Source organism: Brachycentrus maculatus, unplaced genomic scaffold (assembly GCF_059751285.1).
Source record: "Brachycentrus maculatus isolate JH-2025_06_01 unplaced genomic scaffold, ASM5975128v1 h1tg000306l, whole genome shotgun sequence".
NCBI classification, from domain to species: Eukaryota; Metazoa; Arthropoda; class Insecta; order Trichoptera; family Brachycentridae; genus Brachycentrus; species Brachycentrus maculatus.
Genome location: NW_028281056.1, coordinates 1,942,373 through 1,958,544, shown reverse-complemented (window position 1 = coordinate 1,958,544; position 16,172 = coordinate 1,942,373). Strand labels below are relative to the sequence as shown.

The following is a 16,172-nucleotide window of genomic DNA, read 5'->3' as shown; positions in this document are numbered from 1 at the left end:
GCGTTAGTGATTTATTTTTCATTTCTACCTGACCTTTTCTCAGTATTCTTCGTGAAAAATTGCGGCTTGCGGTTTATTCCTGCAAGTACATTTTAAGTGAAATGTATTTTAAATAATGTATATGTCATATGAACTTTAGAGGCTCCCACAGTTCACCTCAAGAAAAAGAATGATACCAAATAATAAATAAAATAATATTATTTTTTGACATCTCATCACAGATGAGGAAGAATGTGGAAGTCTCGGCATTTACGGGGCTGACGACCGTCAGATTAAGTGATCACTTTACACACGTGTAACATACACCAATTCTACCCATTATTGACAACCACACTTCTAAAATTCTTGGAAATTCTTTATATGTATATGAACCAATTTTGAAACATTGTTCTTGAATCACTAGAACTTCACTAGAGACATCTATTGGTGAGATGAAAAGATATAATCCTTCAAAGAAGCTTAGTTCTAGGAAGGAATTTACAAATTAATTGGGTTATATCTCAAGGTGTTTAATGATACACACTTTATCAACGTAAATATGCCAAATTTGCGTTTTGAAAAGGTAATATGAATTAATCAAGGGTTAAATTTAATAAAATTTGGATGAAGTCTTTGTTGAATTTAAATGCATAAGGTATCTTCTGCGTGCGATTAAAAACGTAGAATTTAAATGAATATTTTACTGACGCATAACTTAGCAAACAATGGATCTTTGTCAGACGGGAGGATTATCTAATTTAACATTCTCAACCTTTAAAGGATTGTTTAAGACTCGTTTTGTGTTTATAACAGCCGATTTAATTAATATTTTCATTCATCATTTTATTTTGGGAAATTCGCCTTTAAAAAAATATTTTTTCGTAAGTTGGCAATGAATGACGTCACAGAAACGATGGAGTTATTTTAATATTGGTAGCATTGCTAAATTATTAGCGCCTCTATTTGTTGATTCTATGATAAAAATAAATCATCTAATTTTGTTTTTGAATTACTTTTTTACTAAATTAAAAAATTATAATTTGACTTATGGATATATTTATCAGGACCTTTACATTTTTTCTGTTAAGTGGAAAAGTGTCTGGCGCCAGTGTTGATACACTTTTGTGCCCGTTTTATCAATTCGTTTGTAAACTGCACCTGTCTTGTTCACAATTTTCAAATATGATTGTCGGACGACGCCATTTGCAAAAATTATAACGTCTTCCAATAGAATTATTAATTTTGCGCCACCCTGTAAAAATAATAGAAAAGTATCCTTACTAAAGCAGTTTGTTAAATCTATGTAAGACCCAAAATGAATAAAATCCTTTCTTCGTATGATATTATTATCAGGATGAAATTAATATTATATGTAATAACATACAATGCGAGCTATTTCAGTTTATGGAAAAATCTTTTAACTATGGTAATTATGTATCGTCAAACGAATTATTTTGCGGCTTTTTGAATGCCAACACGCAATCCTGGCCATTATTTGATTAAAAGTTTTTGGGTTATAATATAATATATGACATGACGATATTCATGATGGTAATCATGTTTACCAACCAAAGAAAATTGAGTTAAGTAAAATGCGACGCTGTTTTACGTAACAAATATTAAATTAAAACTCTCCGGTTATGAAATTATTTTTCTTTGATTTACTATTTCATAAGCATTCCCTATTCCAACATAGACGGCTGTCGTGAACTCAAGTGTACTATTTCACGAGTTGGATCTATATATCGCTCACTCCTTTCAAGAACGTCATAAATAAAAAAACTTGATTTTTCAGGAGATCGTTTTGAATGTTTAAAAATTTAATAAAATGTACTAAAAATAAATATCAAGCCACTTATTGAACTTTTTACTGTGCAGCAGATCTTTTTAGGTAAAATCTGAAGGTTTTTTTCTCCATGTGAAAAATGTTATAATAATAATATTTAGGATATTTAAAAAAATAATTATGCAATAACTTTTCTTTAAAATGCAAAACAACACTTTCTGCCCTGTAGCGGGTAAATATTTGCTGTATTTACTGTAGTTAAAAAAAATATATCAGCCCTCCGCTTCAGGTACCAGTCCACGGTAATATTTAATATATATTGAAGTTAAAAATTTACATATATTTATTTAACCCCCCTGGAAATCGGGCCCGGGACCTCCAGTACGGTAGCCGAGCGTGCTGACCATTACACTACGGAGGCGGGCAAAGTTGTACATCCTGCTATTATTATTCAGAAAATATATGAAAAGAGACACTAAACATTAAAAAGCTATTTATAAATGGGTAATGGAAGCGGGTAGATCTGAAATAAATCGAATGATTCGGTCATGTCGTGATTGCATGTCATTTTATAAATAAATATTGTAAAATGTGCCCTCGGCACGGGGAAACTCGGCGAGGGCACATTTTTGTATTTTTTTATTTCTAATTATGTGTATGATAAAATAAAAATAAATAAATGTGGAGCATATTGAGTCCTCTAACACCCTCAAGGCTCCTCTGTCGGCCCTGCGCTTCTTGTACCAGTCCAGGATGATATCAAATAAACATGATAGTGAAAATCACCAATATTTATTTTCAACCTCTGCTAATCGAACCCGGGACATCCAGCACGGTGTCCAAACGCGCTGAGCACTTTTATTAAATTATTACCTAACCTTTATTTTTTATTTATATTTCAGGTAGGTATTCAAGTGTATATTTTTGTATGAAATAAATTAAACACCGCGGCCATAAAATTTTATCGTGAATAAATTATTTCAATTTCATTTTAATCTCTTACGCCCCTCAATAAAAATTATTTTTTAATTTACATAATGCTTCCGACCCACATTCGAACCATAAATTACAATCCCAAAGCGTGACGGGCAAATACTGTCGAAGTATAAGTGTCCCTAATAATATAACATGTCCTAAATGTCGGACATTTTCCGGAAAAGAACGTCGTGACGTAATCGTTGCAATAAACCGAGGCGCCTAATCGCCGGATCGAGATGGCCAGTGTCCATATTTACTGCAAACGGCGAATCTCCCAGTGAGTTGGAAACAAAATGGCGGACGTGCAAGGCGTCTCCTGGGATTTACGACATTTTTGCATTCAGTCTTGCGGCTGGTACGACAATCTGCTTGGGGGAAGGCAAGGACTATCAAATGAGGTTGATTGATCAGAACGTTTCAATCGGATGCACCACAACGCACATTTAAATGTTTAATGTTTAATGTAGTATGGTAGCCATTCTAGAAACTGGTGTGGTACCTACCTACTATTAAATCAGGGGTGTATTCAAGTACTAAGGTGACGACATGGCTACAAAGTTGATTAAATATATTCATTCATTTGGCGTTTAATTTGTAGAACTCTATATTTATATTTTAAATGTTAAAATGAAACACTGATTTGAGTATATTAAATAAATAAAAATATTATAAATATATTATAAATAAATAAAACCTGGCACAATCAGGTATGTCAAATACTTGAAAGCGGTCGGGTCAGGAGTCGTAATAATCGTCTGGTATGTATGAGGAGATGCATGAATGTAGAAGAGGCGAAGAATGTTTGCATAGACAGAGGGGTGTGGCGTTCGATTCTCTCAGCCTACCCCTGCGGGGAAGCGGCGTGATGCTTATTTAATTAGTTAGTTAGTTAAATAAAAAATTGTGACAATTGTTTTGCCTTGTGTGTGGCAGTAGTTTGATAATGCTCTAAAAAAGCCAAACAATTGTCCAGAATTTTTATTATATTCAGGTTTTATTTGAAATAAAATGTACAACTTAGTAGGCGCAAATCAATGATCGATTTTTAAATTAAAATACAGTGTTTTAAACATTCCGTACGTAAACTAAACATTGCTAATTTATTTATATGTGATGCGTATAAATACAATACTAAAATATCAAATAGGTTCTGTAAGAAGAATTATTTTATTCAATATTTGAAAAGCTGTTTAGAAATATTGCAACTAAAGTAACAAAAACTGACTTTACCTTAATAGTTAATATTGTATTTAAAAAAAATAAAATAAAATAAAATTTTAAGCATTTTATTTTTATTTTTTATTAATGTAATTTTTATAAAACAACAGGAAGGAAAATATAGTTTATTAATGTTCAAGTTAACATCGGGCCGTTTAAATAAGGTAACTCTGCTCCAATTGTAGTTAAAGAGATCAAAGAAGAAGATGAAGAAGAATTTAAATAATATTTGTTGAATTTTGTTAGTTTTCTGGCTTTGAATGCATAGTTTAATTCTTATTTTAATTTAATTGAAAGGATGGGAGATTTGGAAAAGATGATGCGAAATACATATACATACTTATAGCCAAACGAATATTTCGAATATCAATTTTTTATGAAATGATTAATTTTTCGTATTTTTATAAATGCAAAGAGAATCTTAAAAAAACATTTAATATGTAGAGTACATAAAATCCAATATTCCTCCCTGGTGAAAGTATTCAATTAGTTAATTGGTTTTAATTAAAGATAGTGCTTTTTCTTAAACTGTGCATAACCCTAAGTGGTGCAGTGTAATTAGTAATTACTATACTGCAAAGCAAAATAAAAATTCTTAGTCGAGTCTGATTATTTACATTTCCAATACCATTAGTTTTGAGCACGCTACTTTTTTTTAATAGTTTACTTTAAAGTGCATTAAAAAATGAATGAAAAAGTATAGTATTGGTTGGCTGGCGCCTTTAAGAATTTTAGTATTATTACAAATATATTATGTGTTCATTGTGTAATACTGCATTAGTCATACCTAGTTAAGTCGGGGGAAGATGCCTCATGGGGGAAGACGCTTAACCTCACCTAATTATTTCCTATGCGTTAGATGTCACTGTAATGACCAGTTTAAGTAGTCACTGGTCACTCATCAGTAGCCTACCGCATGTGTCAAAGTACGGCGGACTGTGGACGAAAATATTTTTATGATGAAAAAATCCTCGTCTCTGTTAAGTTTTAAGAAACGCAGTAACCAGTATCATATATCTTTGTAATACTAGCTGTCTATCATATCATCCCTTCCTTAGGGTTCCTCCATGGTTCACCATCCCTCCTCCAACTCTTTACAATAACTTATTTCCTTTATTTTCTTCGTTTTCATCAATTTACAGTATCATAAAATCTACAATATTATAATAATTTAATTATTTAGACTACAACTCCATTTGTGTTTTTTTTCACCTTTTTATGCATAAGCACTATCTGTCTATTAATTTTAAAGGGTAAAGGTTTTACGTTTTAAAGGTTTAAGAGGTTTTAAAGGTTTAAGAATAAACCTTTAAAAGTCCGAACCTTGACTACGGCTAAGTTAATATAAAACTAATTTTAACGTTCAAGAAAATAAAACGTAGCCTAATAAAAGATGATATTGCTATTTTAATCAAATCACTATTTGTAACACAAAAATTCCTTGCTGATGTTTTTGATTTTGCATTACATTTTATATTATTATTTTAAAATATTCATTGAATGTCAGTAACTAATTTTTTTCAGCTGGATTTTTGCATATTAAATGACCCGAAAATATTTATATAAATTGTAGGTACCTATTTATGGAAAAATATAAATTGCTTATGGTTTTTCTTGATTTCTTTATGGAATTGACTTATAGAACAGTAAAGTGTTTATGGTACAATTTTAGCATCGTGCTGTTGGCTAACTTGCGAAAAGAAGGTCGCACTTCCGGATAAATCAGTCTGTGAATATTTTGGAACACGAGGGTTATTTTTGATTGGTTGAATTTCGAGTTAGCCGAATAGCGCGGGCTTTGTCACATCCTGTTATGCCATATGCCTGGCAGTGTGATTTGTGATTTTTATGTAATTTCAAGTTTATTCCGCCGCATGCAATGAATACAGCGGATTAGTAATGGTGTTTCAAAAGGGCCATGGATCAAACTAAATCGGTGAGTATTTTGAGATTTGCTGTCGTTTTGTTTCTTACCACGATATTGCCTTTTCTCATGTGCGCATTCTAAGACTAGCCATTTCATCACAAAATGTCTCTTTACAGAAAGTCTATGCACGTGGGAGGTAAGTTTTACTGTTTATTTTGTGTAATAAAACATCCGGAATGCATGTGAAAGCACTTATTATGGTCATTCATCAACAACTTTACGAGCTATCGTCAACCGGCTGTATGATCGTGCGATTACGCCATCTTACCATACTAAAATATCCCGCATATTTTTTTTGTGTAGACACCGGACAGTCGAGAAAACCTAAATTTATGAATAATTACATCAATTCAAGCATCGAGAAATCCCTTTAAATCATTTGTTTACTCTAAATGAGTGTAAATATGGCGGTGTTTCGATAAATATGTCCCAAAATTTAGTCGAGACCACATGTTAATTTCCATATTTTACTCTTTACCTTGTTAATTGTGTGTTTCTATTCGGTTAATAAGTGATTTGGATTGATTTTATGTCTCATCAAAATATGATACGTATTGTAGCCGAAGTAAACGCGTGTATAAGTCGAGCGTTGTGTATTTTGTACTACCTAACCTACAATATTGTCATTACTGGCAAAAAACGTTAAGTGAAAAGTCCGCTGTTTTGACTTAAAAATAATTATGTAACATTGTTCGGTTCAGTGATTCAAATGTACATTATTGTTCTCTCGAATCCCTGATAATACTGAACGATTTCTCAAAGAGTGTGTAAATTACGAAGGTCTAAACTTTCGATGTTGATTATTTCAAAACAGGAGTGTTTTCGACTTGAAGTTTTTTGTTAGTATGACTCGCATAGGCGAGGATCGTGCGTGAAATTTTGTACTGTCATTCTGTAAATATAGGTATTCATAGTTTAGCGGTTCGTTTTACTAATTCATAATAATTGTTCCAACAAATGACGTCCCTCGATCTCGATTGATGCCCGTCACGAAATTATCGATGAAAAACGCCAGCGGGATATAACGACGTGAAAAATATTGCAGCCTGGTAGGTGATCTTTTTGTAACCCGTTTTTTCAATTAACTTTCCGCATGGTTATATTGCATGGTAACATATATTATAATACAATTAATAAACCGAGCACTTCCGATGTTCCAAATTGTGATAAAAGGTTAGTAAAGTTAAACATTTTAATATGTGAGGTTATGTGACTATTGACATTCTAGGGGTCATATTCCAAAACAATGTTATATTTTTGCTTCTAGAACTGAACGTATGTTTCTTTTAAAAACTATTACATAGTGAATACTATGTAGATAAATTTGCCATGAACCTGTTAAAAATTATTTCATTAATTGATTCGGCAGTCACATTGTGATAGTATCTATCCATTTTGAATTTAAGTTTTACTTGGTAAATGCCACTATTTCTTAACCTTTTAACCGCGTTAACTTTGTTCCTGAGAGACGCCCGTGCGCGGCGGTTTCTCGCCGTTTTTTAAATGATTACTTTTATCATGTATTTAGTTAGATTCATTTTCCTAAACAAAAACGTTCAATGGGATTCATTGTGCCTTTTTGGTACTCTATAATACACTTGTGTCACATTATTCTTGAAATATATCGTAATATAAACAAATAAGATCGTAACATAAATAAATCAAAGCACGCATCGTGTGTCACTCTTACCCACTGGCGATGCGTAGCGTCGAGAGTGAGACAGATATAGGGCATGATTATGGCGCGGACTAATTATCAACCTCAAGAAAAAACAGGGATCTGTTCTTTTATTTATCCTTGTGATGTTACAAATTATTAGTCAGATAATTCAACAGATGTCATAAGGCCAAGGATTGACGTATTATTTTATCCAAAGTTTCCACACCATGAAAAAATCCCTTCAAGTTGAACTGTGGTTCGAAACTTGGAGCAAAGTAAAAACACATACGGTTATGTCAGCCGCGTATGGGGCATGTTTTGTGAAAACACATACGGTTATGCGAGCCCCGTGGATCTGGTTAAAATCTATTGTGACATCATTTTCAAACACCGTATTAAAATGATGTGGATTGTATCGAAACATATATCACAATAGATATGAAGAAATACTGGTATTTACCAAGTAAAATTAAATTTAAAGTGTTAAAAAAATTAATTTGCTGACATTCTATGCTTTGACTTTTTAAATATTCTTTATTATAAGTATAAATTTTTCCCCAAAAATGTAAACATTTAAAATCATTTTGATTAAATTCATTTATATACCTCTTTTTATCTGTATATAATGATGGATAGGGCACTAAATCATTATGCAGTGCTACCTGAATGCAAGTTAAAATACGAGTTACATTAAAAACGTTTCAGTTTGTCAATGCCCTTAGTCAACGAAACATGCGACATCGTTGGATGTGTGCTTAATACCTCTACCAGTTCACCAGAATGCGTATTAAACTGTTATTTTCTGGATGAATGATAGTTAATATCAGAGCCCAAAACAGCCTTGCAGTCCAATTGGGAATTGAACCTTGCGTATTCTTACTTGGGGCCAAGGACGTTGACTACTGCACTACGATGATGGACAATTTAACAAATTATAATTTATTTAAATGGAAATCACTGCTTCACTGTTTAATGTAATGAAGGAACGGAAGCAATGACACAGCAAATAACATGATATTGCTTTAATAAAATCGGAAAATACAACATTTCATTCCACCAAAGCTAATACACTTAAAAGAATAGCACGGAATGTTGCAATAATTAAAAAACAAAACTGCCATTTTATAATGGTCTTCTTCTAACCCTTATCCGCACCCAATGGAACATAGGGCACCGCATCGTATTGATTCAGTGTTATCTTGATTGTTACTTATTATATGAAGGCAAGGTGATCGCTCCTGCGCTTCAAGGACCAGTCCAGTTTAATATTAAATAAATATTATAGTGTGAAATCACTAATATTTCTTTTCACCCCCCCCCTGGGAATCAAACCCAGGACCTCCGGCACGGTAGCTAAACACGCTAACCATTACACTACGGAGGCGGTACATAAAATACAGAAGGTATATAAAGAGGTACCTCTGTATTAAAATAACACCACTAAAGTGAAATAGCACATATCTCATTTTGTCCAATGCCACTTGCTATTTTAAATATCGTAAAATAAGTTATATATATTTCATTAGATTTATGTTCTGTACTGACATTTCTCGGTGAAACCGCATTTTATTAAAGGAAGACCGAAAAAAACTTGGCACAATCAGGTATGTCAAATACTTAAAGCGGCCGGGTCAGGAGTCGTAATAATCGTCGGGTATGTATTAGGAGATGCATGAATGTAGAAGAGGCGAAGAATGTTTGCAAAGACAGAGTGGTATGGCATTCAATTCTTTCTGCCTACCCCTGCGGTCCTTTCCGGGAGTATGGACGTAAATGTACGTCGGTGTAAATTTTCCTTAAAGGAGATATTAAAGGAAAATCGACGTTAATGAACGTTGAAGTCCATCTGTCAGTTAGTATGATGTAACTTGTATAGCAATGACATCTGTGGATATTTGTGTGTAATTTTGTCATAATTCAAAAATATTTCGAAGAGGTGTTTTTTTTAATTTTTTTTATTAAGTAAACATAGTTACTATCTTCATAATACATCTATTTAATGAAAAAAAAAATTTTTTTCATTTAAAAGAACCCACTCCCCAGAGAAAGTCAGACATCAATTTTTGAACTCCCGCAAAGGTTAAAAAGGTCTGTCGAGATGGTTTGGGCGTTTGAATTGAAGAATGTATGGTAAAGCAAATTTATCCATCATTGGGTGTTGATACGTTTCATACAAGTCAGAGCGAACGATGAATGATAAGGAGTGTTATATTACCATACCACAAAGTTAACAATGCTTTTAATGTACAAAATATATTCATACAAGTCTTTTGAGGATAAAAAAAGACTGAGAAAGGTCTTAAAATCTTATGTGTTATTATTTTTTGGTAGTCAATAGTTTGGCACCCTTTGGTGGCTATATCTCCCACACTATATTTGTCCGCTGTATTTTATCATCAAAGCGTTCAAGCAGCTTTTAAAAGGTGTCAGCCATTTTTGAAAAGATTATAACCTTTTTTGGAATATGACTCTTACACCGTTATTCACCTACTTAGATGTCCAGAGGCATGGTTTTTAAAAGGTTTCGGGTAAGGTAGCGAAATTGTGAAGTTCTGATATTTTTATGACAACAGAGCGCTGGATTTTTTCACAAATAGCTTTGAAACTCCGTAAATGATGACAAAATGTTTGATCAAACACCTATGTTGACCCTTTGCCCGTACCACATATGGCCAAAAAATAGGCCCTTGCGGATTTGTCCGTTCCTGGTACAGCCTACCCCGGTGAAGAAATAGCTGTAACTGGTTTTACCATATTATTTTACGAGATTTTGTCCGCCTCCTTAGTGTAATGGTCAGAACGCTCGGCTACCGTACTAGAGGTCCCGGGTTCGATTCCTGGGGGGGTCAAATAAATATAAATGATTTTGTCACTCTAATATTAATTCAACATTACCCTGGACCAGTACCTGAAGCAGAGGGCTGATTACCTTTCCTTCCTGTGTTAATGATTAAAATAACACTGCATTTATATGATGCAGTGCCCTATGCACCATCGGGTGCGGATGAAGGTTTAAAATAATAGATAAGTTGAATGTATTCTCACAGGGTGGCTGTATGTGTAGTGGACTCTGTTGCCCGATATCAGTATTATTTCCTGTGTTTTGAACATATCTTATATTTGAGATTTTTTTCAAATCTCCTCTTTTTCCAAACAAAATCTTAATTAAATGTCATCAGTCAAAGGGTTAAAGATTATGGGGGTCAGAAGGTCAATGAAAGGTTATGAAAGACCTATCATTATGATACATATTTGTCATTTTGTTTGCTGAAACTTGTTATCAACGTTGACAAACAAACCCCTGGTGATTATCAAGATGGGACGGTGTACCATTCATAATGACTTCACGGAACTGTACCTGCATGCAATATAGTAGGGTTTTTCACAAATCTGAGATAACATTTTAGAGATATTTAATATTTAATTGCTATTTATGAAATTTTAATACAATGATGTTAATAATAATGTATAAAAATTATGTTTTCCTCCTATGATTTTCTAAGATTAAAATTAGACATTATAAAACGGATAGCCAGTCGTCTAAATGTCCGAAATGTTCATAACAACAGCTGAAATGTCACCAATCCATTTGTTGATATTTAAAAACATCTGTGTTATAAAAAATGCAAAAAAATCACCCTTAATTTCTTTTTTTACTATTAAAAAAAATACATTTCATTAATTCGGCTGTCCAAACTTAAAACACAGTAAGGGACATTTTTTTGTAGTACATTTTTTTTGCATTTTTGGACTAAGTAGAATCTACTTAGTCCAAAAATTAAAAAAAAAACATACTACAAAAAATGTCCCTTACTGTGTTTTGAGTTTGGACAGCCGAATTGATCCGGCAGTCTTTTTGTGGTAATTTTTATCCATTTGCTTTATTCGGTAAATACCACTATTTCTTAAAATCTATTTATTAATCTATTTATTTCTTAAGATAGCTTTATTTACCAAATAACTAAGATATAGTAGTATTTACCAAATACTACTATATCTTAGTGACACCTGTTTCGATGCATTACGTATCATTTTCTAACACCGTATGTGAAGCAATGTCTAAATTTTAGTGTTATAACCTTAGGATGTTGAAGGATGAAGAGGGGATAGGAGCTTTTTCTTATTTCATTATATTTTCTTTAGGTGTTATGTTACTTTTAATAAAAAAGGTAATATATAGCTAAAAATAAGAAACAGCTTCCTCCTTCAATGTCCCAAGGACACAACTCTAAATTTATGTTAAGTAGACTCAGCTTCACAAATGGATTTTAAAATGATATGGAATGCATCAAAATACATGTCAAAATAGATTTTTTAGAAAAAGTAGTATTTACCGAGTAAAATTTCAATTAGAAATATGAAAATACGTATTTAAAAAAAAAACCTTTTTTCTGTTAATTAAAGTAAGATTTTTTTAAACTCAACACAGTTACTTCTTATCGGTCACCGATGATTAATGCGCAGATAAGGAAATGTTTGTGGATTTCAACTAAAAAATACACATTTTTCTTGGGAATTTGTATTTTTCAGCTGGCACATACTGAGATAATAAATAGTTAACCAAAAGCCAATATCTTTTATCATAACACTGACACTTTTACCTAGATAGAAAATAAAATTTTAAAACAGAAATTGTTTTATAACTTTTGTCTTATGTAACTAGATTGGTAAATGGTTTGGACTCTGAATTATTATTTAGTATTTATTTTATGTAAATGTATGTATCTTTTCAAAGTTATGTGATTTTGTTTTGATCGTGATTGTGTTCAAACAATTATATTATTTACTGTAAACTTTGCCTGTTTCTTTAAGGAAAAATGTATTTGCAAAAAACTACATCCTCAAAAAAAAATTATCTTATTTATTTGACTCAATTTACTACTACTGCCATTACGCCGTTTTCCTGCAAGGGTACTCAGAGAGGATGGAATGCCACACTCGTCTGTCCTGACCTACTGATTCCCTAAAAATAGTTTTTTAAGTATGCAAACTTTGAAAAATATCTTAACCTAATAAAAATACCTCTTGTAAAGCTGGTAATCTTAATGTAAATATTTCAATACAATTTGAGTCTACAATCTAAATTTTTTTTGGAAGTTTTTTGCTGATACTATGGCGCATTTTATATACTTTATAAAATCAATAAAACAAAAACTTTGTTTGTGACCACTTTTATTTTTGGTATTTTGGTTGCGACAAACACCTTGTCTTCTTCAGGTAGTATGTATCCATCCCGAAAAAGACAAGGTGTTTGTCGAAACTAGCTGGAATAAAGTGGTTGAAAACAAAGTTTGTGTTATATAACAAACTTTGTTCCATCTATGCTGAATATGTAATTGTTTTCGATTTTATTGAAAATCAATGTCTAACGTATGCTCTAAGATAATAATATTGATTTTTCACTTAAAGCATTCTAGACTGACCATTAAGTATTCATGGAAAGACTACAATTCCATACTTAAGATAATAGGACATTAATTCAAAGCAGACAATAGAATATCAGCCACCTTATCAAAATGTATTGAAACTAATCAAACTCCAATAACGTTTGGCCCAAGTTCAGATAACATGGAGTTATCAATATTTAGTCAATGGCTGTATAGCAAATCTTCCGTATTCCATCAGTGTGATTTCAACTCTCTGTGAGTGAAATCTAATACGTTATTTTTAATTAATCTCTTTGTAAAAAGTGATAGAAAACATCTAATTTTATGAATAATTGCGTCAGTTTTATAGCTAATGTAATAAGCAATTTTACAGCTTGTGTAATGTTTATTTTTCTTATCGGTAATTTGTTTTTAATGTGAGAATTGTATTTGTTACAAATTGAATTTCTTCTGACCTTCATCCGCTCCCAATGGTGCATAGGGCGCTGCATCAGATTGACGCATTGTTTAGTTGATTGTTAATTTATCGAAAGTAAGGTGGCCAGTCCAGGGTGGTAAAATAAATATAAAAGTGAAAACACTTTAGTTTCGCGATAACCGTTACATCATAGTTGAACTATCCATAAATCTAACTGGGTCAGGTTTTGGTCCCGTGGTTAATGTCGCAGAGTCCTAGCCAGATTTTATAGGTTCTATTCCACTCTGAGAAAATTTGATTTGTGTTATTTTTAGCCATCAGCTTAGGTTAGGTAAAACTAAAAATAATATAAACTTTTCAACCGAGATCATCACAAAGTATTTTGTCTTAACATGTAATTTCTTTATTTTTATCAATATTTTGCTGCTTTTAAATTGGAGTTAAATAATCAAGACATTGATAATCTGATGTTGCTCCTATCCGAGAACGGATGGCCAAATCCCTCCGCCATTTTTGTGTCTAGCGCCTGAAAATTGTCGACGACTGGCAGTCTTCCCCTCTAGTTTGTCGTAGTGTTCCCTCTGTGATGTACTAATTGTGCAGTGTTGGTTTCAGGAGTATGAATTCCTAGACTTGTCGGACATAAATGAGGAAGAGAGGAGCAGCCTAGCGAGTGCACTCTTCCCCGCCAGCGTGCCCTGGCCGCACACCGCACCCCCCTCCTGGGAGACACACTACGGTGAGCCCCGCAAACACACTTATGCAAATAATCATCATCAAAGACACATCGCTCACTCCTTTCAACAACGTCAAATAGCAAAAATCGTCAATTTTCAGCTGTGCATGTTTTCAGAATGCCCAGAAAATGTTCTATATCCCAGCAAAAGCGGCATATTTTTAACTTAATATTTACCCGCTACAGGGCAGAAAGTGTTGTTTTTGCATTTTAAAGAAAATATATTGTTTAATTATTTTTTTAAAAATTTACTAAAGATTTTTCAAATGGAGAAAAATCATTCAGGTTTTACCTAAAAAGATCTGTTGCGCAGTAAAAAGTTCAATAAGTGGCTTGATATTTATTTTTAATACATTTTTTTATATCTTTAAACTTTAAAAACGATCTGAAAAACCAAGTTTTTTGAAATATGACGTTGTGTAAAGGAGTGAGCGACATGTGAAATAAGGATGTGTGGATAGATGTTTGAACGGTGACAAAAGGGAAGTAAAAATCATATTCGTCTTCTCTTCTTCCCTAGAATTAACAATAAATATGGGAGTAGAACACTTCAACGTATAGTTCGTGGAACATATCTAACGCGTAAAACGAAAAAAAGGTACCGTAGAACGGGTCTACTTGAACTTTGATGTGTTACTTGAACCCAGTACAAAAAAGAGATTTAAATCTGTGTGCGGTCTACAATAATGAACGTATTGTGACAATAAGTGTCACCTGTCAGGGAAACAATGAATCATGTCGATACGTTCATTATTGTAGACCAAATACAGATCTAAATATTTTTTTTGTTCTGGGCTCAAGTAACACATCAAAGTTCAAGTAGCCCCGTTCTAGGGTACACTAAAATAAAAACAAAATATGGTAAAGGGGTTTCCTTGTTTAAAAATCAATTCAGGATATCATAAACTAAAATTTGTTCATAAACTAAAATTATTTTATTTTATTTAAACCTTTATTTTATTTAAAAAATACTTTCAATGAAAAATCAGAGGTAACAAAAATTGTTCACCTAGCCCTCTTTCGCATACTTATCTGCTCATAGTACTGAGTAAGTATATGCGAGGGATGTAAGAAATTTCCAATTACTCTTGCGCATTGTCAAATAAATATTTGATTTTTTTTTTGCACAGCGTTATTTAAAAAATTCAGTGTATTCCCATTTCCTTTCCAGCACTGGGTATATTAAAAAATGATTGTTGATCATGTATTTTTTACCAATTCAAGTATGTTTGCTTAACTAATTTGCTGCCAATTTCACATAGGTGTCAAAATAGACACTGTAAAACTGAACTGTGTAGGTGACAGTTAAGTCTTTAAAAATGACATTGAACGGTTGATGATGCAATATGACATTCTGTTCCGTCGCCGTATTAATCTGCCAATTATTGTTGAATTGTTTGATACGTCATAAATTTTATATCACACATAAGTGGAGAGAAGGCCTTGTAAAGCTCCGACCACAATGGGTATCTAATAAATAAGTTACCGTTTCATGAAATATGTATTCAATTTATTCCGCTGCACATTCCCATTCTACAAAAGTACCATAAACTAATGACTACAATATTTCCGCTGTAATGGAACAATTTATATTTTTTTAAAGAATTATGTACTTTTGAAAAAAATCCATATTGTCAGTAAGCAAAAAATTTAAATAATATTCAACTCCAAGTCATCTATTTCAATCATGAAAATTTTAAAGCTAAAAGCTAAGAAACAATATGAAAAATATTCCAATTTTATAGTGTTAATTTTTTTTTTAATTGTGACAATGATACTCAAATATTGTTTTCGTCTGATTTTAATCAGAATATTTTTATTTATTTATTAATGCCAACCGAAAGTCATGACAGTAACCATAGTCTTGTTTAGTTTTACATAAATAAAATTTAAAAACAAGTCTTTTCATTGTTTATGGATAAATTAAAAAAAAAAAACAATTCTTGTTCATTTTATATGAATAAATTTAAAAAAACAAGTCATAAATATTTGTTGGATATTTTGTGAAGATTTGTTTGACTGTCGCTTTAGTTCTCTTGGCTTTGAATGCCCCATTTGTGGTTAGAGATTTCTCTCATTTGTT

At 32.3% G+C, this 16,172-nt stretch overlaps 1 protein-coding gene across 3 annotated transcripts in view; it reads left to right on the top strand.

Annotated features, from left to right (window-relative positions):
- The first annotated feature begins 5,658 nt into the window (after positions 1-5,658).
- LOC148304748 (uncharacterized) overlaps positions 5,659-16,172 on the top strand; it is a 29,284-nt gene continuing 18,770 nt past the window's right edge. The window contains exons 1-4 of one of the 3 annotated variants that reach the window (XM_088267787.1): positions 5,659-5,897; positions 6,005-6,024; positions 6,904-6,937; positions 13,969-14,092. Coding sequence is in view for 1 of the 3 variants with exons in the window: in XM_088267784.1 (XP_088123910.1) it covers positions 5,880-5,897; positions 13,969-14,092 (142 nt within the window). In the remaining 2 variants the exon portion in view is untranslated. The remainder of the gene's footprint in view (positions 5,898-6,004; positions 6,025-6,903; positions 6,938-13,968; positions 14,093-16,172) is intronic. The other 2 variants (XM_088267786.1, XM_088267784.1) reach the window with 2 other exon arrangements.